Source organism: Rhynchophorus ferrugineus, unplaced genomic scaffold (genome assembly GCF_030347505.1).
Source record: "Rhynchophorus ferrugineus isolate W39M unplaced genomic scaffold, kcgeb_rfMv2 rfM8, whole genome shotgun sequence".
Classification (NCBI taxonomy): Eukaryota; Metazoa; Arthropoda; class Insecta; order Coleoptera; family Curculionidae; genus Rhynchophorus; species Rhynchophorus ferrugineus.
Window position 1 is genome coordinate 10,478,131 of NW_027472587.1, and position 26,955 is coordinate 10,505,085.

The window sequence follows — 26,955 nt, forward strand, 5'->3', positions numbered from 1 at the left end:
TTTTGGAAATAACACATTTTATATAAAAAAGTATAAATATATTTGAATTTGATATTGAAATATACTGAATTGATATTTGAATAAAACAAAATAATAAAAATACAATTAATATATGACCAACTACGTATTCTATTTTTATAACAACATGATAACATATTTGCACATGAGCAGAACTGAATTCGGCGAACAGTTAGAGCCGAACAGGTTTCAAAATCTGGGAAAAACCAGCAGGATTATGAAAAGCGTAAGTTTCGGTTTTCGAGAAAATAACACTGTTCCTTCCTTATAATTTAACTACTACTCTAGAACTTTAGTTTTAATATTACATTTTCTGCCATAATGATTAAAATAACGTTACAAAAAATATTAAATGCGAAATATAAATCTCCAAAGTATTAGTAGTTTTTAACGTTTTTCATTGAATTGAAAGGTTCTTGATATTTTTGATATCCTCCGTAGCACAAAACTTATAATATCGAAAAGCTGGTGATGGAAAAGATATCAATAATCTCAGTAAAATAATCTCAATTTGTTTTCTCTACTATTTTTGAATCTGTTAATATCACTGTAAACTTAAAAATACTAGATATATAATAATGTCATGATGTAATGCAACAATTTTAAAATATATCAACACGTAAAAATAACCATCGATTAACCACACTAAATATAATATCTTGTGAATCACTTTTTGACGGTACGTGTACAATATTCTTTTACTGAAAATCAACATTTATTGCTGAAATAATATATACCGTCTGAGCGTTTTTTATGGCCGTATGCATATTTTTATTAAATTTTATTTAAGTATGACCAATAATATAGTTAATAAATGAAGTTATAAGGAAGAAAATACCAGTAAGACTGAAGTCCAACATGCGAAAATTATAGATCTCCAAGATTAAGATATCTCCAAAAACCCATTTTTACATAAATTTTTACTGCAAGTGTAGCATTCTAGTAATTTGGTTACTGTTTCGAAGAAGAAATATTTTTTAACCACGTTTAAATTATTTCATTAAAATATAAAAGTTGACGAGATGATTTGGATACAAGAGTCACGGTCTTGATAAGAAGATATTTTGTATCTTTTAAAATGATAAACTAAGAAATATAGTTGCCAATAAGCCTATTGGAGACATATTTAAGTAAGGAGAAATATCTTAATTTCGCAGTGATATGATAACTTAACTAAGCTAACTAAAATTAATGTACTTAATGGTGTTTACTTTATATTTTAGGTGGAAAATATGGTAGTATTTTTGACTTACAATTTACAAGTTGATGTGATAGATTTTAAAATGTTTGCATTGTTCTACATACGTATATACATTTATATTAATAATAGTGCAAGAGAGTCCTTCAAAAACACCTTATTCGGATTTTTCAAAATTCATATCGATATTGACGATATTATCATCAGACCTTTCTTCCATCAATCTATTAGACTCAGTGGTTGATAACGTGTCCTGTAACAGATTTTTCAATTAAAAAATTATAAGCATAGTGATTAATTTTACATGTTTTCGTGTAATTCCGATCCTCTCTTGTACCTGTATATTTATTAAAGATAATTTTTTGACAAAAAAGGGAAGAACCAAGATGATTGAAATTTTACACGATTAATGTTTATATGAAGGAAGAATTTTTAGACCTGTTATTTTTGTGTAATATGCGCTACAAATAAAAATATTCCAATAACACGAAAAACGTCCAAATCAAGCAATCAGGAATAGCCGACAGATCGGTGACACAAAATATAAATAGCCGTGCGGGATAAGGGTTTGACTCGCCGACAATAATGTCCTAGGATCGGGTCTCACTGGGGCTAAAGGTTTTAAAAAATAAAGTTCATAAAATAAAATAAGCCGTAGTGTTATGAACAAAAATGAAAAGAAAATACCTTTTATTGGTATTAATTTTTTAATTAATTTTAATTATTTTTAATATATTTAAAAATACCGCGCGATCAGAGTGGGATTTAAACATTCACACAGTGTTGATAGATGGCAGTAGAGTGATAAACAACGATCAGGTGTTTTGTACCTTAAAATGTCGTCGCGAAAGTGTAAATATGATGCTGATACAGTTTGTTATATATGTGGGCGATTTATTAAAGTTCTAGGGGTAAAATGCCAATTAAATACATCTCACGTTCTGTGTGAAGCCTACGAAGCATATTTTAACTGGCCTGTTCGGAATCAAGACAAGACATGGGCTCCACATGTTGCTTGTAATAATTGCAAAAGATGTCTGGAATGTAATCAGCAAATTTTAATCAAATGGCGAATTAAATATAATATACATATTAAATTCTATTTCTATATTTTAGGTTGGTATAGAGGTGAGAAAAGGTCAGTCTGGCGAGAAACAAAAGATCACGTAAACGACCGCTATTTTTGCATTGTGAATCCGAGTAAAAGACGTAGAGGTAAAAATGCAAAACCTATCGAATATATTCATCTGGAATCCTCTTCTGCTCCAGTCGCACATGATCTGACACGGCCGGTACCTGAGCCACCGAAATTATCGCAAAAAAGTAACTCTCTTAATTCCCAGAGAAGTAATTCCGATAAGGAGATTTTACCTACGCCAGAACAACCAAAACATCATCTTATTACTACAGAAGATTTTGATGATTTAACTCGGGATTTAAATTTGCCAAAAAGTAAAGCAGATCTTTTAGGCTCTGCCTTAAAACAATGGAATTTGCTTGATGATGAATATATGAATACAATGAAAACATGACGGAAGACTATATTTGGGGTTTATTTAAAAGATAATACCTATGAACATAAAAAAATAAATAAAAGCGTGCACTTTTAAATTGTATTCTACTTTTTTTGTGAGTTATTTTGATAGTAAAACTTAATAAAAATAATTAAACCGCTCATTTAGCCGGTTTAATTTTCAATTAAAAATTAAGACCACAGATTATAAAAAATATCGTGCAAGCGTTTTCCTAAATAAAAAAGCAAACATTTTCAAGCCATTTTTTTTTCGTCTAATTACGGCCTAAGGAATTGGAATTTAATGATTTCAAGTCAAAGTCAAATTTTGCGTTGACCTGTGCTATCAGACCACCTAATCTAACAACTAAATTCGAGAGTCTTGACTGGAAATATTCATATAATCCTCGAATTTGCTTTTTGATTTGCAGAAATTTGGTGGCAAAACCCATCAAACACTTTTATAAACTTCTCTGTAACGTCTGATGTTGCTCGATTTAGATTTCTATGATTTAAGAATGATGATTTTGATGTCAGGACAAGGCCGGCCCAAATACAAGAATTATTGGACGAGAGCCTAGCTATTCGTAAAGATTTACAAACGGTGGAACAAGATCTTCCAGAACGGAAAATGGGTATTACGCGAATTTACTAAAAATTCAATTCCAAACCGTTTCATTATATCCGTTTTACAAGTATATAACGAAGAGTCTTAACAGGTCAATTGAAAAGTTCCAGGCCTACCATAGTAAAACACATTTTTTTGACAAAATTAGTTTTTTTATTCAACATAATTCCCTTCAAGGGAATCGATACCATTTTTGTAGTACGATTTATCCTTTGCTTCAAAATAGGCCTCAGTTTCGGCGATCACCTCTTCATTCGACGAAAATTTCTTCCCAGCTATCATTCTTTCGAGATCTGAAAACAGGAAATAGTCGCTGGTGGCCAGATATGGAGAATACGGTAGATGGGGAAGCAATTTAAAGCGCAATTCATGGATTTTTGCCATCGTTTTCACTGACTTGTGACACGGTATATTGTCTTGGTGAAGCAGCACTTTCTTTTTCTTCAAATGCGGTCGTTTATCGGCAATTTTGCTCTTCAAACGTTCCACTAACGCTATGTAATAATTTCTGTTGATGGTCCTTCCTTTTTCAAGGTAGCCAATGAAAATTATTCCATGCGCATCCCAAAATACAGACGCCATAACCTTGCCAGCCGACTGTTGCGTTTTCCCACGCTTTGGAGCGGGTTCATCGTGTCGGATGACTGTCGATTGGACTTCGGAGTGAAATAATGGAGCCATGTTTCATCCGTTGTCACAAATCCACGCGAAAACTTGGATTTATTATGCTTTATCATCTTCAAACACTGCTCCGAGTCATCAACTTGTCATTGTTTTTGGTCAAAAGTGAGCTCGCGCGGCATCCACTTTGTACAGAGCTTTCTCATTCCTAAATATTCGTGAATAATATTATGTACACGTTCAGTTGATATCTTTAGAGTGTCTGCTATTTTATTCAATTTCAATTTACAGTAATTCAGAATTAGTTTGTGGATTTTTTAAATGTTTTTGTCGGTAGCAACCGCTTTTGGGCGTCCACTGCGTTCGCCGTCTTCGTTGCTCATTTCACCACGTCCAAACTTAGCATACCATTCATTGATGGTTGATTTTCCTGGGGCAGTGTCCGGAAATTCGGCATCAAGCCAAGATTTTGTTTCAACCCTATTTTTTCCCTTCAAAAACAATATTTTATCAATGCGCGAAATTCTTTTTTATACATTTTTTTCACAATAACAAGAGTTGCTTCACTCAAAATGCAATAAGTCACAAACTAATGATCACAATTACAGCTGTCAAATTTATACAATTCTAGTAGCGCCATATATGTGTCAGGCCGGGGACTTTTCCATTGGCCTGTTACATGACGTGATGAAAACGGATCTGTTACTACCTTCTCAAGGGCGAAACTTTATGGATATCGGATATCGGACGATAATCGGATTGGCAAGATGTAATTTACGAGCTACTAAAACTAAATATAACTCTTATTGAAAATGTCTACCGACGTCAAGTAAACAAACTAAAGACGTATTGTTGTAAATATTGCGCGAGAAATTATTTTCTAGAAGAAAGCCTTGACAAGCGTAGTGTTCTATTTCTCTATTTTTCACTCATAGCTATTTTATACATGCCAATTTAATCTTTTAACTTTTAATCTTAATTAACTTAAATTAATAGAAGGTTATAAATTCCCTTTAATACCTTTATAAACTTTTAACCCTTCTCTAAACTGCCTGTTTTTTGTTATTTTAATATATCGATATGTTTTAACATATAAACATAATATTATACCAGGAAAGTCATTACTGTTTTCTTCGAGAAAACTACATAATTTTCAAGAAAATAGAAACATTTATTTATTCAAAGTATTGGCAATTTTAATTTAAAAGTGAGTACATATTAATATATGATAACTGTACAAAATCCTACAGTAGAGTATGAAAAATGTATATGCACAGATATGTTTGTATATATATAAATGTATAGTATATGTCAAATATACATGAGCATTTGGTTAAATTGTGTGAGGAATGAGAGAATACTAACTTTCTTGCAAATATGACCAATGCATTAGAGATAATGCAGTGATTAAATCTAGTTTTATGAAGAAAGATGTTATAGTAATATAGATAGGTTGTAACAGAACAAACTAAGAAGAATTACAGTGATATCATAGTGACTTTACACAGGAAACACTGTACCAAAAGAAACAAGAACTAAATGCCTTTTATATATGCTATATGTAAGTATGCTCCCTAATAAAAATAGGAGATAACTAAAAGAAAAATAGGAGATACCACTGCATAAAAAACGCGACTAAACTATAACCCATAGGTGGTGTGAAATCTAATAATAGTATTTTTGTTTAGTTATTTTATTTAGGTTAGAATATTGTATGTTGAAGTAAAATGAACTAAAACTCAAGTTACGTTGACGGCATCAATTCAAATCCCGTGAGTTCATGAAATATTGAAAATATTCTTAAAAGAAGTTTTAGAATAATATGATTAACTTAATAAATTGAGATCGAATACTAGTAAGTATAAAACTAATAACAAAACTAGTAAAAAATAGTCAATTACTAATTATGCGACTGGCGATTTTACTCGGTTCTTTCTAACTCTAGTTATGGGTACCCTTCGTACAGCATAGTTTAACTAACTTACATGTGATATACTTACAATAAGGTTGGGAATTATTTTATATTTCTGAAATGAAATAAACTTTGAATGTTATACTAATCACAATAAGTGAAATATTACCCAGAATAAATACACGAAAATTACTGATAATATCAGTAACACAAAAAGCCAAAGTCCGTACGACGAAGACGTTTCATCCTTTTCGTCTTTGATGCCTTTCTGAGGTAATGGCGTCTTTAATTCAGTGATAGTCGTGGATTTTTGAGTCAAACTAAAATCAATAAAAAATATTATCACCACTATTATTACCAAGGTACACCACACAATATACTAAGGTCGGTACGACGAAGACGTTTCATCCTTTTCGTCTTTGATGCCTCTCGGAGGTAATGACGTCTTTAATTCAATGATAGTCGTGGATTTTTGAGTCAAACTAAAATCAATAAAAAATAAAGAATATAATTAGCGTCGTGAACTATCGAGTGAAAATAGTCGCAAAACTGTCTAGTTCGATTCTATAGTCAAAAAAATAGAAACTTGACTAGGAATGACTATTTCGATCAGACACATGTACGTATTCCTTCTCGAACTTAATGTTCAAAAGAACCGTTTCATTTTAAATGATGTAAAATTATGTTTATATTTTTATGTATTTGACTTGATTGTATAGAGGAATAGAGAAATGGCCACTAAATATTTGAATCGTATTTTCTCAATTAATCTTGGTTTGTCAGAAATAATCAAATTCATTCGGAAACTGACGCTCCAGAAATCAAGCACTTCATATCTCAATCATTCCACAAACAACAACTCAGCTAAAGTTCTTCTGAAAACGCGTTTGTTCGCGATCTGGTCGACATGCTGGGAGGTTAGCATCGCGTCACCGCCAAGCTCCTCCCTTTCCCAGGCTGAAAGGACCTCATCCGTCGCTACAGTCATAACTTTTGCCCCATATAACATTATTCAGTTGTGTGTTAACTCAGGTTCGCAAATCAACAGAATCGCCGGGCCGTCGTGCCCAATAACAGCTGCCCGATCAGCGGGTGACATATCCCCAAATTTAATACAGTAGCAGCAGTGATCCACAGGGGTCAACTGTGAGGCGGTTTTGGGGTTAGTGTATTGGAAAGCCCAGAGGCAGTCCCACATAACCCGGTCCCCTGGTTTTTAGGCCAGGCCAGAACAAAAAAAAATTAATTAATCTTTCACAACTATTTAATCATTGCACCATTTTTAAATACAATAATAATTTCTATGTTCGGCAGTATATTTTTTATCAATCCGACAATTATGCACCGATTTTCAAAATTCCTTTTTTATTCGAAATAATTCACTTCCGAGGTGGTCCCATTGGAACTACTTCAGGATGTTTTAGGGAGAGTGGGGGAAATCGAGGGGATCGAAATCGAAATCAAATTTCAAAAGCATGTACCATGTGTTCATATATGTTTTATCTAAAATAATCAGATATTGGTGTGTAATGTCATTGCTGAGCTAATGTGACTGAAAATCGGCAGTCGTTCAGTGCAAAAATCATTGTTGATCTTAACTGTTGAAGTTCTAATATTTATAATCATACTACAAATAAAATCATATATATTACATATAAATCTATGTAAGCATAAATTCGAAATATTATTTTCAGGATCTAGGCTTGAACGGCAAACAGAGAACGTTAAAAATCTTTTGAGGTAAACTAGTAGGTCCGAACATACTAATACTGACTAACATACTGACTGACATACATACATGACTGAAACTGTCGATAATAAAGTGTAGTCAGTCAAATCAGTTGAACCGAAAATAGAGACTGAAAGTAGTTTACCGAACTTACTTAAAGTACTTAAACTAGTTAACAGTCGATAGTAAAAAGTAGTCAATTACTAAACTATCGGTAGTCGTTTTCAGTGGATAGTTCCCAACGCTATTGTGAATACAATTTAAATTCTGATTATTGTAATCTCAATAATGTTCCCGAAATGGAACAAGAAGTCTAAAAAATAGATTATATATATTACAGTCTCCTCTTGCCAACAATGGGTTTATCTGGACTAGACCTACAGTTTAACGTGGAGTCCGAACTAAGGTCCTCAGCATTAAGCCTACAGACTGGCGAGTGACCAACTTTAGAAATCACCCCAGAAGACATCCGGTCTTACCCAGCCTGGTTACTGGCGTGACTGGGATCATTTTCCTTCTCGGATTTTACACTCTTGCCTAGAACATTCACAAATTTTAAACAATCACAAACATAAATTTACGACCATGCCCTAGCAGGATTCGAACCCGCGGCTATCGCAACAGTAGGAGTACTGTCCCATCGCCTTTAACACTGCGCCACCAAGCCGGCCTAATTTATTATTTTATATGCACATTTTATGTCGATCCGCGTCCCGTTTAAATCATAATAATCGTATTAACAATGTATTATATATTACTCTATAGTATTTTCAAAGTTTTTTTTGTAATGCGTCATGGAAATTTGTGACGTCGAAACATTACGATGTTGCCGCATCAACTTTGAATTTTAATTCAGTTTCGCTTTGACATACAAAAAAATTCAAATGCACAAAAATGTTACCAAATATAATTTATTTTAATGTTATAATATTTCTAAGAACAACCGTTAATTATACAGCCAGAATAATTTATAGGTAAGAGTTAAAACCTCTTATCACTATTGCTTTCAAGAATTTTGCATACGTCTGACTGGTCGCTGATCGCCGTCCGATTATCAGATGTACACTAAATTATTCAAAATATTAGTTATAACTATTACAGGTTATAAACCAGCAAATATTATTTTAGGCCTTTATTTTGATAAATTTTAAGTGGCTCCGTAATATTACTCGAAAAGAATAGATATTCAGGATCACAAATTGGTTGCGGCTTTAATAGACATTAACAGTTTAGTGATTGAGTTGGACAGTGCCTTGTAAAGTGAAAGTGACTGAAGTTAGTTTAGCAACTGAGTTTACTTGGCAAGTCAGATTGACAGTTTACTTGGTGAAACCCCTCTGTTGAGATGCGGGAGAGTAAATTAAATAGAATTTATTTTCTCTCTTTCTTGAGTAAATTAATATCCAAAGACGAGTTGTTTAATTGATAATAAAGAATACATATATATATATATATATATATATATATATATATATATATATATATATATATATATACATTTAAAAGATATTACTTAATACCTCATGGGAAAAGGATTATGACTCAAATCGCATGTACTTACTATTAACGAAAGGTGTAGACTGGCTAATATAGACAGGAATTCGATGCTTTCAATAATACTTCAATTAATATAATGATTTCTTTAATGTTTCTTCAATTAATGCTCATTCAATTCTTTCTTCTTCATTCAATTCAATAGTTTCTTCTTCAATCAGACAGACTATCTTCTCGTTGTGGATGCACAGTGTTTTATCGCTGAAGCTCCTCCCTCGGGTTCTTGGTGGTGGTGGACAAGGCTGGTCCAAGAAACCCTTTTCTGTACCACGATTTGCTGAGAATATCGGAGTGGGAAACACTCTTCCAACTAGGAACTTCTCACGCTGACAAAACATGTTCGTTTCGGACTCTCAAGGAATTCCCAAAAATTCCACGATTTCGAGTCTTCTTGATAAATTTATGATTAGGCGCCATAAAGAGTCCTCTACCAGGTCTAACATCCGACACGTTTCGTCTACCCTCGGTATTTAAACACTAGACAACGAGCCGATGGGAATCATCGTTGTTGAACACGTCCGTTCTTAGTATCTTTTTGCCTGTCTATATTTACCAGACGTTCAGTATACTGCGAACGTTACGTTTTTTATCAGGTCATAATTTTTTTCCATATCATATATATTAAAAACTTCAGTTAAAAGGTCTAATAATTTAAACCCTCTAACAATAGAACCTAAAGAATTCTACAATTAGCGTAACTTACATTTTACAGGGCCGTCCCAACCATTCATAATAAATTTGCGTCGCGACACCCACCGTCGAAGGAAACAAGACTTTAGGTCTTGAAACAAGACCTAAACGTAAAAAGTAAATATGTTCTCGAATAAACGTAAAATACGTTTTTTCAGACATGCAATTGTTAATAAATAAATTATATTTGATAACGTTTTTGTTCAATTATTTTATTGAGATTAGAATTTAAGATACAAATATCCACGACGCATTACTTAAAAAACTTTGCATAGGCTATATATATCACCCTCTATATATTAGTCTATGATTGAAACCGAAGCGGTATATTCACCGGCATAAAGTCGTGTAACGCAAAGACCGAATCAGTAAGTTGCAGTATATTACGAACTGGTAAGACCGAATGAAACTAACCTTATCTAATAAAACATTATTTACCTTTCATTTAGAAAACGGATGGTAGCATTTATTTCATAAACAATTTTATCCTCGTTGATAGACTTCAGATATTCACCTAAAAATTAAAAATAAAAATTAGTATTATTAGTCATAATCTATTTTATTTAATATTAAATATTAGTGTACATGTAACATTTAAATGTGATAATAACCCAATTTAAGATAAAAATTGATAACATACATTGATATTTACATTAAAAAAATACCCACAATTATTGAATATTAGAAACAAGACACGTATATAATGATGTAATGATCTATAAGGTTTAAAAAAAGTCATTTCGTAGTTAAATTTTTTCTGTTAAATATATCGTAGGTTCTTTCTAAAATGTCTGTTTTCAAACCCTAATATTGCAGAGTGTTATAATCGATATTGTTGGATGAATTTTGAATAAAACGATCTATAACGCTTAAAATTGTGTTACTAAGTGTTTCTGCATCACATTTTTCAGAAACCAAGTAGTCCAAAAAGGCTCAATTGGCTCAATTGGCTCAATATAGCGAAGAGATCTAAAAATAACTACTAGTTCAGATTTTGCAGTAACATAAACATCAACAACATCCTTCCCAATATTCCTAATTATTAATTTTCGTTCCTTTAAATACTGAAGTATTCTTTAGATGCTCAAACTTTATAAATCCTCTAAATGACCCCGGACGCTCTCATCTTGTCCCCGCAGAGCCGTCTCCTCAAAATCTAATACAATTTATAATTTTTGATAAAACACACTTATTCTCTGACACATTTTCATTATGTCTGTATCGTTATCTCTGTATAGTTATCCAATGCACAGAATCTAATTGAGCCAAGAATATTAGTTGACCCAAACAAAATCGAAGCCCGCTAAAAAACGTTTGAATACAGATATCTGTATATGTATACAGACACTTATTCTAAAATAAATGTATTTTTAATAATATTTCTATAGCATATTACTAGAAATCAATATCTTTGTAATTCTTTATTTCACTCATCTAGTTTATAGTCGCTATGGCAAACCAGATTAAATTGGCTGCAGGAATGCAATTTGAGGAATTCTACTATTATTGCATCTTTAACTGCCACCTAAATTAAATGGGTTCATATTGGCGTCACGCGACCACCCTAGTTATAAATGTCAGAAAACAACAGAAACAACAGATGACAGGCAAAGAATTCAAAATCTTGAAATTCGTATGTGCCTGTCGCAAGTGGTTCGTTTTAGAGAGAGTTTGTCAGGTTCGAACATCTGCCCGAATCAGACTGCCAAAGTCGTCCGGTTGTCAAACGTCCAGTTGTCAAATATATGACATGTATGAAAACAATGAGTAGTTTCTTCAACATAAACTTAATTTAATACAATTATTTCAGAAGGATTTGTTAATCTTTAAAGGATCCATGGAAAGTTTAGAGATATGCAGCTCTTTGAGGGGATGCAGAGCATCCTCCCATAGACTGTTAGGTAATAAGGATTTAAATGGAGTAAAGATACGAAGAGGTCTATTAAAAAAGAATACTATCTGTAAAACCATATGATAAAATCAAGGAAGACTTATTATTTCAATATGTGTATTTAGATGAGACATGAATATTTGAAAAGGAGACAATATACCTAATGACAAGATGATAGTAAAAATAGTGTTGAGACAACAAAAGTTGATGGAAAACAGTAAACGTTGGAACAAAAATTGATTAGCTTTTATTATTCATAACATTTAGTAATAACTCATTGTTCTTCATTCATTAATAAATTGTTCTGCTGTAAACAGGAATGGTTTCATTATTGGTTATCAGGTACATTGAGAAGAAATTGACAAATGATGGAATTGTCAACAAATGTTGATAATGAATGATAGATTGGTAATTAACAGTTCAGTTTTTCACTTGAATGAATCTTTCTGAATGTGGGATTATGATTCACTACTGAAAATTTCCAAGACAGGGTGATGAGCATGAAAATAAGCAGTAGTATATTATTGTACAGTGTGAAAGATTTATGTATACAGATATGTGAGTAATTATTCATTTGCCATAGCATTTGGTTAAAATGTGTGAGGCGAGAAAGAATACTAACTGTTTTGCATTGCATATGCATATGGCAAATGCATTAGGGAGAATACAGTGATTAAATCTAATTTTATCAAGAAAGATGTGTACAGGTAGTAACAGAACAAACTAAGGAGAAATACAGTGATATCAAAATGTTTTTATAAGGAAACGCTGTACCTAAGCAAATAAGAACTAACCAAAAAAGTGAATATGCTCGTTAATGGAAATGAAACATATTACTTGGATATATAATAGTTGGATTAGACCTCCAGAGGATACCACTACATATAAAACGCATCTAAAACTCATTGGTATTGAAAAAAAAAATCAAAGTAAATATAATAAAATACTGCATATTGTTATAACTGTATAATCAATTGTATTTTTAAGTCCTTTGATAATAAATGCATTAGATGTACTATAATCTTAAAATAAATTATATTTTCTAGTAATATTTTTTAAGCCGGCTTGGTGGCGCAGTGGTAAAGGCGATGGACGGTCCTACTACTGTTGCGATGCGATAGCCACGGGTTCGAATCCTGCTGGGGCATGGTCGTAAATTTATGTTTGTAATTGTTTAATATTTGTGAATGTTCTAGGCAAGACTGTAAAATCCGACAAGGAAAATGATCCCAGTCCCTCCAGTAACCAGGCTGGGTAAGACCGGATGTCTTCTGGGATGATTTCTAAAGTTGGTCACTCGCCAGTCGGTCACTCGCCAGTAGGCTTAATGCTGAGGACCGTGGTTCGGAGCCCACGCTAAACTTTAGGCCCAGTCCAGATAGACACATAGTTGGTAAAAAAGAGACTTTAAAATATATATAAAAAAAAATTGTAGGGCTTTAATATCATCAAAAATTACCTCTTAACGGAATTTACCACCAAAAGGGGGCCTAGCAAAAGGCATATTATAATTTTATATTTTTTACAGTTTAATTATTTTATTTATATTAGAATTTTTTGTACGCCAAAGCCAAAATGAAATAAAACTAACGGTTGATGCGGCAACATTGCTACGTTTTGATGTCATCAATTCAGATGACAAGAGTTCACTGCTATTTTAAATAGAGTATAGATAATTAATGAGTAATACGTACCTATCATGAAGGTGTTCAATATAGTTGTCACTGTAAATATGACAACATCGTTGGACCTGTCAATCGTTATATTCATAAATTTATAAACTCTGTATCCATCTACATCTATCCATCTACGTGGATCAATTGATTCCATTATTCCCTAAACATAACAACAATATACAAAATCATATATAGTCTATCCAAAGTTTTTTTGTACATACGTCGTCAGGATGTTTAATGTATTGCCTGCCGCAAATTCTAAATTCATTTTAGAGTCTGAAACTATTTTCCACCTCATTTTATTCTAGTTGAAAAGAGACACAACGCGGTCTGATAAGTTCGAATATGAAACCGAACTAGCCGGTCAAAATCGTCTAGTTGCCAAACATATACAAAATTCTTCAAAACAATAGTGATAAGAGGTTATAAATTGGCAAAGGTCATTTTAATGCTTAGCTCGTTTTGATAAATTTCAAATCAGGAACAAAATAATGGAGGCCCCCTCTTGCCAGTAAAATTCGTAAGAGAGGTAAACATTTTTAATGTTAAATATTAATTTGCTGCGATTTTTATTGAAAATATTTTTTAGCCTGTTGTAGCTACACTAATATTAGTATGGGCACAGTCAAAATGAAAAATATGATCTTGAATTCGCCGAAAAAACCATCTTCATAGAAAGCGGGTGACAAATCAGGATCAGCTTGATGTTAGCTCTATCAGATATTAAATATATGAAATGTATCAAAACAGTGAGTAGTTTTTCAATACAAACATAATTTGATAGAACAAAACTGTTTCCAAAAAAAGTCTGAAAAGTATCCATAGGAAGCTTAGAGATGCATCTCTATGAGGGATGAACATCTTCTCGTACACTTTTAGATAATATGGCATTTAAATGGTGTTCAATGTATTTAAATGACACATGGACATTTTAGAATGAGACCAATATGCCCAACGGTCACTCATGAGATGATGATAATAAAAATAGTGTTATGACAACAAAAGTTGATGGAAAAGGGTAAAAGTTGCAATAACAATTGATAAGGTTTTATTTACATTTATAAAATAAGTCATTGCAGATATAATGTACTTCGTGTTGGAAACAAGAATGTTAATAACACCTTCGGTTTGGATTAACTCGATTAAACATATTGAAGAAAATGTTGACAAATGATGGAACTGTAAACAAATATTAGACCGAGAATGTAGTGATAAAATCTAGTTTTACCAAAAAGATGTATACGGGTATTAACAGAACAAACGAAGGAGAAATACAATGATATCAAAATATTTTTACAAGGAAACACTGTAACCAAGGACACAAGAACTAAGCGTAAAAGGTACATATACTATCTAATAAAATTAAAATGTATTACTTGGATATACAATTGATAATTAGGTGGATTAGGCCCCCAGAGGATACAACTACAAATACGCCTAGTACTCTAACTCATAGGTGGTATGGAAAAAAGTTTAATATAAATATAATCTAACACAACACTAGCCCACAAACTATTATAACTGTGTAGTTAATTGTAGTTTTCGTAAAAAGTCCTTCGATAATATATACATTAGATTTACTATAACGTTAAAATAAATTATATTTAATAAAACTATTTTTTAAACTGAAGTCAAACTGAACTAAAACTCAGAGTTGATACGGCAAGATTGCGGCATTTTGATTAACAAATTTAGATGACGTATGTACAATATAACTTTGGATAGACTGTATATATATATATATATATATATATATATATATATATATATATAGACCTATAATGTACTTACTGTGACATTCGTTAATTTAGTTGCAAATCCTGGTAACACGGGTATTGTTAAATTGAAATCAAAATGTGTTGGCGATGAACTATTATGGAGTACAGTAAAATTTTGAATATGTTCTTTGTCCTCTTTGCCATACAACTTTACATTCGTGGAACTCTGGCTACTAAAGTGACATTAATATAACTTTTAAGTTTTCTCGAGAATATAATTACCTACCTGTTAATTAATAGTCTTCCGAAATGAACTGGTAATGATAAAGTATAGTTATTTTTATATCCAGGTTGGTTTACTCCGAATGCAGTAATATTTGAAAAGATTGTAATATTACGGTCTAAGGAATGGTTCGGATATACAACTTCGAATATATATTTATTCTGAAAATTAAAGAGAAACGTGTAACTTTAAACCAGAATAGTTAAGCTATTTTTCTAGTCAGACTAAATTTGTTCTATATTTGTTCAGCCATCTCTAAACGTTTCAGGTATGTCTTTAAACAAGTTTTATAATCATAGAGATTTGATTTAGGAAATGTAGATGATATTAGCTAACATGTGGATGTGGCTACTTTTAATTTCTTACTTATTTTAATCGCTATGTATGAACCGAGACAGGATCCTATTGGTCTCTATAGCCCCTTAATTGTTTATTTGTTTCGGTTCATTCGGTTCAAGTTATTAGATCATTAGTATTTAGAAGACGGTAGTACAATAAGTACAGTGGATTCTCGATCTAGAAAGTGTTGTCTACCCGGACGCACAAATAGTAAAGAAATGCAGAATCGTTTTAATTTGAAAAAATATTTATCTGTCTTTAAAAAATGATTGAAAGTTATCACGTGAATTTATCTCCGTCCTTTCCTATCTCACCTTTTTATACAGACAAAAATCCCTACATCTTCGTCTGACATCACGAATGGAAAAAAAACTTTTGAAAACTTTTTTTTGACTATCGACTGTTTCGACTGTTTTCAGTCGATGGTTTCCAACGCTAATTTGTAAGAAAGAACAAGAATGTAAACGTTTAAGGTAATATATGCAGTGTATAGAAATTAAAATAAGTGAATAAAGTCCATAAACGGTTCAAAACACAGTTTATTATTTGGTGAACCGAAATCGCGGGATAATCGCGCCAACAGGTACATTTATTCATATTAATAATCATATGAAATACCAAATACTTCATTTTTAATTTTAGAAATTAATCCCTTTCCTAAATTAGCTACTCAAACGACCATATACTTTTATTCTAGAAATATTGGATAGTTGAAATTCCACTAAAATAATGGTTCCTGAATGCAAACCTTTTAAGAGAAGATTAACCAAAGTTCAATACATTTCTTTAGAGGAATTTTAGTGCAAAGCGATTGGGGAATTAAATAGTGCTTAAGTTTTATTGCCCAATTAAGAACAAATTTGTTAAAGTGAACTAAAAGTTTAATAATCACCTTGAGGGGGCTTATTTCATTAAACAAAAAAAAATTCTAATTATCCTAATAAATATATTGTTTTTTTGGGTCTCTCTCTGTTAATGTTCATGGATTGAAGAATATAGATCCTTTGGCTAGTATGTTTGACAAATCATTTCATCGCTCATAACATTTTTTTCATCTCATCTGCCTTTAGGAAATTGTGAAGGGGATTAATTCCATACTAACGGGGGATGTATTACCAGGAGCTGAGAAATTGCAACCTCAATTTATACCTTCAATTGCAGATGTTCCTATATCGAACAATCGGGGCAAGGCAATATCACATGCCCCAGAAAATTGTTTTATTATACTGTCGATAGTTATTTGAGCTATCTCACGATATTGCCACGTTCATATTATAACATATTTTTTGTGAAACATCCTTTAAAAAAATGTAAATTTGAAACCTTTTAATTGTACACTGTTTAATGATCTTCGAGATATAATGTTAACAATAATATACACTATATACTTTTGGATAAAACAGGCAAACAGAATTTTATCAGAGAAAGACCTTGCTTTCAATATAAGAAAACAAAAAGCCAGAACGCAAATAGATGCTACTAAATTGATGATAGCTGCGCTTTCGAGAATTACGCGAAACTTTCTCGAATTACCCGAGACCGTCGATCCGTTATCGCGTTTCCACCAGTGCCTACGCCAAAAAAGCAGCGCCGAAAAGGCCTATTTACAGAAAAGGTAATGGCGTCATGTACGTCAGAGCCGACGTCGCCTCCTGATCACTATCCCAGCTTTCCTAATTCTAATGGACCATCTTCCGAAGACGAGCTCTCGAGCACATACATACGCCCTGAACAAGCAGACGGAAAAGATGAAAAAGAGCGAAAATGCTTCCGAAGATCTTAAAGAAGAAATCAAAATTCTCACAGCTACAATTACAGACTTCATGAAGCATCAAAAAGATGCCATGGAAATAAAGCCTCCCGCTGCCACAGAACCCCAGACACAAACACTAGCTAAATCGGTACAATGGTCAGACTAAACTGAAGACCTGGAAGACGGTTTTATCTTGGTGTGAAAAAGGAAGAGGCCGAAGGCCGGCAATAAGGAGAAACAGGCAACTGCTTCCAAATCACAGCCCAATCCGGTAGCCAAGCCAGCCATTCAATCTACCCAATCAAAAGCCAAGGCTAACGTACAGCCTTCGATTACTAAATTTGTAATACTTTTCGATACTAGTGCAAAACAAGCCGATCACCAGGACGGTCCCACAGCCACTCCCGAAACAAATTACCTCAAAACTAACCCAGCCTGCGCAGGTAAGTAGCCAGGCCACTAATCAAATATTAACCTCCACAGCAAAAGCAGTGCCAATCCTTGCGGCGACTGTTTCTCAAACTCCCCAAAGACTGACTGAAAATCAATTGATATAACCCGAGACAAAAAGGAGGGCATTTTCTTATTCGTCGTCACAAGCGATGATTACTATTCCTTCTGTCATCCGGAGGAGAGAGCATTCCGGTTAATAATAAGAAGCATTCCAGAATCACTCTCCATTGACGAGGTACGTGAACTTCTCTTCCATCCCAAATTTGTGTAAAGATCAGGTAGTTGTCCCTCGCAAAGAGCGACAGATCATCTATATGACCAAACTGTGCTTCAACTGCCAGCTTTTCGGGCATTCCAGCTCGTATTGCCGAGATCCCCCTGGTGCATCAAATGTGCCGGGCGTCACGGCACTAGATCCTGTACCAAAATCCCAGAAGCACCTCCAAAATGCAGCGAAACTGCGAACTGCGATGAAATTCACACCGCAAACTTCACCTGTTGCAGCTGCCGTCCTGCTCCAAGAAAACCAAATATTCCGACCGAAACCAGGCCACCACAAGGTTCTGCATGGAGTAATCAAGGTGGCAGGAAGCTAGCCCAAAAACTAGCCAGCGCTACCCAGCCTGCTCCAACTCAAACTCCTACTCCAGCCAATACACCGGACCTTAACTTCTCAATGCAGGCGTCTACTGACCCGCACGCTTTCCTGCAAGTGATCGCCCTGGCTCACCAACTTGCTCGTCTTTTCCCAAATGTCGCCGCTTAAACGGCAACATTTACCTGTTTCTTTAACTTCCACCAGCCTTTTAAATCTTGGAAATGGCTGTTCCGAAAGCTCTTATACCGATGACATGGAATTCAAACAGCTTACGAGGAAAGCAAGCAGAATTGAAAGACGTCATGGCATTCTATGACGTCGACATTGCTCTCATCCAGGAAACTTTCCTGAAACCTTCGCATCGTCTCTCTTTCGAACACTTTTTTGTCTACAGAAACGATAGAACTTCGGGTCGAGGCGATGGAACCGCCATTCTCGTCAGAAAAGGAATCAAACACAAGCTCCTATTCTCGTTATCAGTAAACAACTTCAAAACAACCTCCATTAAAATCGATATCCAAGAACGTTCCTTCGTGATTATATCCCTCTACAGGTGATCATGTTATCATGTTCAATTCAATAGTCTTTTATTTAATATATTATTATGCAATATAATTATATTTACCTGAATTTTGCCTACTTCAAGTGGTTCACTAATGTTACATATATAGGAGGACTGAGACTTGAAACATTGGCTGGAATTTTGTAATGTTACACCATCAGAAACGACAAACTGAATTTGGAGCTGATATGCTGTATCTGCTTTATTTTCAACAATTGCGTTCACAACAACCTCGCGATCCTTATCCATAACAAATTCCTTCCTGCAATGAAACAGTAATAAAGATAAAATAGTTATAAACACAAAGCATTGACAATTTTTATCAATCAAATTTATCAAGAAATAAGAGATGTGTTACAGATAGACAATAGTAGCATAACATTTTACCATTGCCATTTCTATCGCATTACGCTATAACTCATCAACCAAAGCGTTATTTAGAAAATAGAAAGGAACACTATAGGAATACTTTTTGTTGCGGGGTGTTGCGGGTACACATCGACAATCCCAAGTATAAAAAGTCATGGGTTAGTCTATGGGAGCCATCCACATCGACACAGATGCAGAATATTCAAGACCGTAAATTCGTACTGTGCACATGGTGCGATGAGCATGATATAGTGTATTACGAAGTACTAAGAGGAATGAAACTGTAACTGAGACGTCTAGCGATGTCAATTTAAAACATTGAATGCCGTATTGTTGCAAAATAGACCTGCAATAGCGAAGTTCTGTACCATCCAGATACAGCCTTCTTATTGCAGATTCTATGTTCAGATCGTTCATATCGATAGAGCATGACACGCGGTATCGAAATGCTGAAGAAGTGCGAAAAGGGATCAATGGCTGTGTGCTGCCAAACCAACGTCGTTTTCTGGCACACTATCAGCATGTTACCGGGAATATTGTAAAAAGTTCAATAATGAAATATAGTCGGATTAATATAACAGGTCAATCGAAGCGTTTTGTTTATTTGGTCAATATTTTAGAGAAACAAACCTTAATAGATCAATTGAAAAGTCCCCGGCCTGACACATAGATAGCGCAACTAGAATTAAATCCATATATTTTTTAGTTCGCCCTAACACTCAAAGGATGCGTGTATAAATTTGACAGCTGTCGGGTGATTAGTTTGTGAATTATAGCATTTTGAGTGAAGCTACTTTCGTAATTGTGAAAAAAATGGATAGAAAAGAATTTCGCGTGTTGATAAAATATTGCATTTTGAGTTGAAGCAATATCTTGGCTTGATGTCGAGTTTCCGGATAATGTCCCAGGAAAGTCAATCATCGAGGATTGGTATGCTAAGTTTAGACGTGGTGAAATGAGCACCGAAGACGGTGAACGCAGGCCAAAAGAGGTTGTTGCCGACGAAAACATTTTAAAAAGCCACAAAATGATTTTGAGTGACCGTAAATTGAAACTGAATGAAATAGCAGACACTCTAAATATATGAACTGAACCTATACATCATATCATTCACGAATATTTGGGTATGAGAAAGCTCTGTGCAAAGTGGATGACAAAGACGAATTGATGATTTGGAGCAGTGTTTAAATGATCAAGCATAATAAACCCAAGTTTTTAAATTGATAAGTGACAATGGATTAAACATGGCTCCACCATTTCACTCCGAAGTCCAATCGACGGTCATCCGAGTGGACTGCACACGATGAACCCGTTCCAAAGCGTGGGAAAACGCATCAGTCGGCTGGTAAGGTTATGGCATCTGTACTTTGGGATGCGCATGGAATAATTTTCATTGGCGACCTTGAAAAAGGAAGGATCATTAACAGCGACTATTACATAGCGTTATTGGACCCTTTGAAGGACGAAATTGCCGAAAAAGACCGCCTTTGAAGAAAAAGAAAGTGCTGTTTCACCAAGAAAATGCATCGTATCAAAAATCCATGAATTGGGCTTCGAATTGCTCCTCGTCCACCGTATTCTCTAGGTCTGGCCCCCAGCGACTATTTCCTGTTCTCAGATCTCAAAAGAATGCTCGCCGTGAAGACATTTTCGTCGAATGAAGAGGTGACCGCCGAAACTAAGGCCTATTTTGAAGCAAAGGACAAATCGTACTACAAAAATGGTATCAAAAAGTTGGAGAGTCGCTATAATCAGTGTATCACCGTTGAAGGGAATTATGTTGAATGAAAAAAACAATTTTACCAAAAAAATTTGTTTTACTCTCGTAGGCCGGAGACTTTTCAATTGACCTGTCGTATTGTACTAATTTTTCTCAATAAATTTAACATAGTATATTCAAACATACCTTTCTGGGATTAGAGAAATCGATAATCCGGTTTGACATTCAAATTCAATTCCACAGCCGTGTTTATATAAGAGCTCGCCAGTCGAAAATGGTTTCCCTTCGGAAGAAAGACTGTCATTTTCAATAACCACTTCAACCTTGAGTTCTAAAGGTCTAAATGTATTTTCAAAAGGCTACAAAGGAATAGTAGATTAATTTACATTACATACAGGATAAAGACAAAATATTATATCATCTAACATCAGTGAAGTACAGTGAACTTACGTCATTAATATTTTTAATGTATTGTCTGTCGCAAATTATAAATTCCTTTTAGAGTCAGACAACATTTTCCTTCTCATTTTATTCTATTAATGAAAATAAATCTGTACAAATGCAGTTCACATATAAACAGACCATACAAGCACCAATAACATTAAATAACACTATCATTCTATATAGCAACAACGCTAAATATCTTGGAAAGATGCAAAACTTCGCTGGAAGGAACATATATAGAAGAAAAGAAAAGAACTGGAATTGAAATATAGAAACATGTACTGACTAATTGGAAGAGAATCACAATTATCAATGCATAATAAATTGCTATTATATAAGCAAATACTAAAACCTATATGGACATACGGAGTTCAATTATGGGGATGTTCTGCAAAGAGTAACATAAATAAAATACAAAGTTTTCAGAACAGAAGTCCTGAGAGGTATTGTGGGTTCACCCAAATACTATAGGACTGATTACCTACATCGAGACCTTCGATACCCACAGTCAGTCAAGAAATCAAGAGAATTGCAAGGGGGCATGAGGAAAGACTCCATTCTCATACTAATATTGAAATATTGCAATTTTTGAATACCACCAGAACAGGACACAGACTCAAGAGAATCAAACCATCTGATCTTGTGTAGTGTTGTGTAGTGAGGTGCATATGATATAAAATACAGCAGTGACATGTATAAACATTATTTCACCAGAGACTGAGAGAGGGCCGATGGGTCCTCCTAGTTATATACCTAGATTTAAGTTATCATAAAGACAAATTGTAGGTTAAATGAAAACGACTAGTAACAATATATTAATTAAATTAAAAAAAATTATTCTAATTTAAAAAGGTAAAATGTTGTCTGATATGTTCGAACATGTAACAGTGAAATTTTTCAGTTTTAATTATAACAACCAGAGGTTATAACATATGTTAAAACGGCAAACGTATATTTAATGCTTAGCTTGTTTTGATAAATCACCCCCTCTTTGAGACCCCCTTTTGCCTGTGAAAGAGGTGAAAGAGGCTTAGAGGTAAGCATTTTTACTGTTAAATATAAATTTGTTGCGGTTTTTATTATAAATACGTTTTAGCGGGTTTGTATATTGTATTGAATATTAATATGGACATGTCACTGAAATACTTCAAAAAATGAAAAATATATCTTGGATTCACTAGAGTCTTTATACGAAGAACGTCAGCTTGATGTTAGCTCTTTTAGAGATCAGATATATAAAATGTATGAAAACAGTAAGGAGTATTTTCAATAGCCGCGGGTTCGAATCCTGCTGGGGCATGGCCGTAAATTAATTTTTGTGATTGCTTAAAACTTGTGAATGTTCTAGGCAACAGTGTAAAATCCGACAAGGAAAATGATCCCAGTCACGCCAATAACCAGGCTCGGTAAGACCGGATGTCTTCTGGGATGATTTTTAAAGTTGGGCACTCGCAAGTCGGTAGGCTTAATGCTGAGGACCATGGTTCGGAACCCACGTTAAACTTTAGTCCCAATCCAGATAAACCCATGGTTGGTAAAAGGAGACTAAAATATATTTTTTTAAAAATATATAAACCCAATTTAATACAATTATTTCAAAGGAATCTATAGAAAAGTATCCATAGAAAGCTTGGAAATATGCAGCTCTTTGAGGGACATACAGCATTCTTTCATAGATTATTAAATAATATAGGATTTAAAGAGCCGGCTGCAGTTGGCGCAGTGGTGAAAGCGACAGGACGGCCCTCCTACTCTTGTGATAGAGGAGGGGTCGAATTCCGTTGGGGTATAAATATACATTATTGTAATTGTATTTATAAATGTTTTTACAACAGTGAAAAATCCGACGAGGATTTCCAATCCCAGTCAATCCAGTAACCAGGCTGGATAAGACCGGGTCTCTAAGTTGGTAACTGGCCAATTAGCAGGATGAATGGTGAGGACCGTAGTTCGGAGCCCACATTAAACTGTAAGTCCAGTTGAAATAAACCCTCGTTGGTAAAAAGGAGACTGTCAGATATAAACAATGGTGTAAGGATTACTCACGAAGAAGTATAATAGAAGTATAAGAGAAGAGAATGGAACTAATATAGTGCTAAGACAACAAAAGTTGATGAAAAAAGGTAACAGTTGGAATAACAAATGACTAGTTTCTATTAGTCAAAACATTTATTAATAATTCATTGTCACTCCAGCCGAAATAGTTTTAAATGTCGAGAACGCCATTTCGTGCGATACTAAAAGTAAATAAACAAGGGAGGAGGATAGAGAGACGAAAAAACTAGAGTGAAACGAAATTTACGATAATATCACGGTGTTAGATATTCTTTTGTCTATAACATACAGATCAATATAATTACTGGCACATGACAATCAACAGAAATACCTACCTTCACATTTAAAATGTATGTTTTCTTAATAGGCCTATTGAAAAAAACATTAAAAACGTCGTACTCCTTCTCAGTAGTTATTCTAACGTCCATATCATCCAAAGACACTTTGAATGGAACTTGCGAAAAACCAAGATCATTAATAAGATTCACTGAGCTTATATGCAGTTCTAACTCAAAACTAGTCGCGTTGACTGGTAAAATATCAGGATTAGTACACCAATTAACCGAGACTTCTATAACGCTCTCTGTAAATAAAAAAAAAATATATTAAGAGTCGAAAGTCAGAGAAAGTTACATCCTATTTTTTTCTCATTCGGGGAATATGCGAATGTCAATGTTGTCGCATCTTCAAGACGATGTTTGAGTCAACAACTAAGAAAGTTTGATGTATTATATATTTGTGGAAATTAATTTCAGGACTTTTTGGACGTTTGGGAGTATATGGCTCGGCGAATGGAGCTAAAACGAAATAAAACGATGATGGTTACACGATGTGGCCGTTGTTTATTGACGTTAGAAACTACAAATAGATAAAGGTGATCGCAGCGCAGTGTTGCCTGAAGAGACGCTTGGCCAGTCGATGATGGCACGTCTGAACTGAACTATAGTCAGACACTGAATGAATGAAAGTACCTTTTAATAATATCCGAGATCAACCTCTAGGGGTTGTTTTCTAAAAATCCTTCCAAAATAACAATGAACTCACGTCATTAAGACGTCGAAAGTATTGCCTATTGCGGTTTGTAAATTCGTTTTTAATTAGCGTTGGGAACTATCGACCGAAAACAGTTTAAACAGTCGATAGTCAAAAAACTAGCGAATGAAAATAGTAATTACTACAAAAGCACGGTTCGGCTGTTTTTTTTTTAATTCGTGATGTCAGACGAAGATATACGAATCCTTCCCTGTATAAATTGTGAGAGGGGAAAGAATGGAGATAATTACTTGGGGCAGTTATTTTATATGTGGTTATATTTTCCAACGGTAGTATAAGCGAGACGGAGACTTATAAATTCCTTCAGGAACTGACTTAAAAAAAAGGAAAAAATAATTACTGAATACTATTATAATAAAACTTAACATGCAATTTATAATTTAATTTTAAACGACGTAGGATTACTTTTATATTTCAATGTTCTGTGGATCTGTAAAAAGGAATGGAATTTTTCTATTGAATGGAATAATACCTCAAAAATGTTTTATTGTTTTTGAATGTGTTAATTGCTATTTTTAAATAATATACTATATAAAATATAGACAATACAATAGAACTTAAACAAAACCTAAAAACTAAAGATGTGCAATAATCGTAAATACTATAAAAAAATTAAACATATACCTATGTTTAATATGATCTTCAGGGGATACTATTACATAAAAAACGCGTCTAGAACACTAACCCATAGGTGGCATGACGAAAAGTTTTACATAAATATAATAAAACACAACCTTAACCTACAATATACTATAAATGTGTAATTGTTTAATTATTTTATTTAGGTCAGAATTTTATTATATGCCAAAACCAAAATGAACTAGAACTCAGAGTTGATGCGGCAACGTTGCGACGTTTTTACGTCATCAATTCAGATGATGTGACTTCACTGTTTTATTGAACGGACTATATATGCAGCTCTTTGGGGGAATGTTTTCAAATTGTCACTCGGTAAATATAAATTGAATATTTGTGTTTTGTGTAATTCACCATTTTTAAACAATGGGTCTGTAAAAAATACATGCAAAAAATCATTGCATATTTAAGTCTGTTGAATTAATATGAGATCGTGACAAATAATTACCATGATGGACAAGATTTAGGTGTAGTTGTTTAGAATATACGTGAGTATTTGGTTAGAATGTATGAGGAGAACATAGATACTACGTTTTTGGAAGAATGTACACAGGTAGTAACAGAAGAAAATAAGGATTCTCGCCAGAAATACTTGCGCAATTCTTCTACTTTTGTAACATTCATATTTATTTAATCTTATCATAATGATATGATAAGATATAATAATTTCATGCAAGTGACTTAATTCTATATTCCGAATTGTAATTTAAAAATAAATAAATAATTTTTATTGATCTTAATCTGTAAAATAATAATTTGTAGGTGCCGAATCAGTCTATAAAATTGAATTTGTGTTGGTGTTGGTCAACACTGTTAATAATTAGACAATACTGATAACAATTAGAACTTGTAAACCGGCAAACGTTGTAAACCAAAAGGCAAATTTGATGTGGCAACATTGTAACATGTTGACAGTTTTATTGCAGATTACAGGGAAATAAGCAAGTGCGTGCGTTTTTTTTTATGTTTTTGCTAGCTTACAATAACTTTAGCAGAAGAACAAATTTTAGCAGAAAAAGTGAGACGACAAATTGAGGTTATAAATATATGTTATATTCTAATAACATGTAATTATAATATACTCTAGATATTCTATATTCTAGATGGGACAATATCATCAAAATGACCGGGATAGGGTAATTTTTAGAGGTCACACGGCAGATACTGTAAAATGTATCTAGTGGATAATTTGACATTGATGATTTTTAACAATTTGACGCCACTCCCGAAACAACCATACCCTAATATTAGCTAATTTAACTCTAAACTCACCATTTCTCCCAGCAAAGGCGTTGTTATCTGATTGGCTAAAATAAAACAAAACGATTCAAATCATTTTATATCATAATTGTTAATGTGAAAATACCTGAATTTATAAGAATTTTTAAACCCATAATCCTTATCGTCATTATCGACGATATTTATAAGAAGAAAAAACATAAAACTCAAGAAATACAGTTTTTTCATTATAATCGATGACACTGACTACTATATGTTATAAATGTTTAGATAATAACGCAACGTAATGAAGGAACAATATGG

General features: G+C 33.5%; 1 protein-coding gene across 6 annotated transcripts; it reads right to left on the reverse strand.

Annotated features, from left to right (window-relative positions):
- On the reverse strand, positions 1-26,955 carry LOC143200767 (uncharacterized). Of its 6 annotated transcripts, none has more exons than XM_076411385.1 (13): positions 26,780-26,952; positions 26,686-26,720; positions 24,060-24,307; positions 21,412-21,584; positions 19,200-19,398; positions 15,435-15,592; positions 15,222-15,378; positions 13,449-13,590; positions 10,302-10,377; positions 6,271-6,372; positions 6,060-6,210; positions 5,964-6,005; positions 1,216-1,469 (listed from the first exon to the last, which is right to left on the reverse strand). In XM_076411385.1, the coding sequence occupies exons 1-13, from the start codon at positions 26,878-26,880 to the stop codon at positions 1,374-1,376; spliced, it is 1,680 nt and encodes a 559-aa protein (XP_076267500.1). In that variant the 5' UTR covers positions 26,881-26,952; the 3' UTR covers positions 1,216-1,373. The 6 variants fall into 6 exon arrangements, with proteins under 6 accessions (XP_076267502.1, XP_076267505.1, XP_076267503.1 ...); XM_076411386.1 differs by having other exon boundaries at positions 5,979-6,005; positions 15,222-15,381; positions 26,780-26,951; XM_076411384.1 differs by having other exon boundaries at positions 15,222-15,381; positions 26,780-26,951.

Coding starts and splice junctions, on each gene's coding strand:
- LOC143200767 (XM_076411384.1), bottom strand. CDS start 26,880: ATGAAAAAACTGTATTTCTTGAGTTTTATGTTTTTTCTTCTTATAAAT. Junction 21,585..24,059: donor CATACATTTTAAATGTGAAG/GTAGGTATTTCT, acceptor ATTCCTTTGTAG/CCTTTTGAAAATACATTTAG. Junction 13,591..15,221: donor CTAAATTAACGAATGTCACA/GTAAGTACATTA, acceptor TGTTATGTTTAG/GGAATAATGGAATCAATTGA.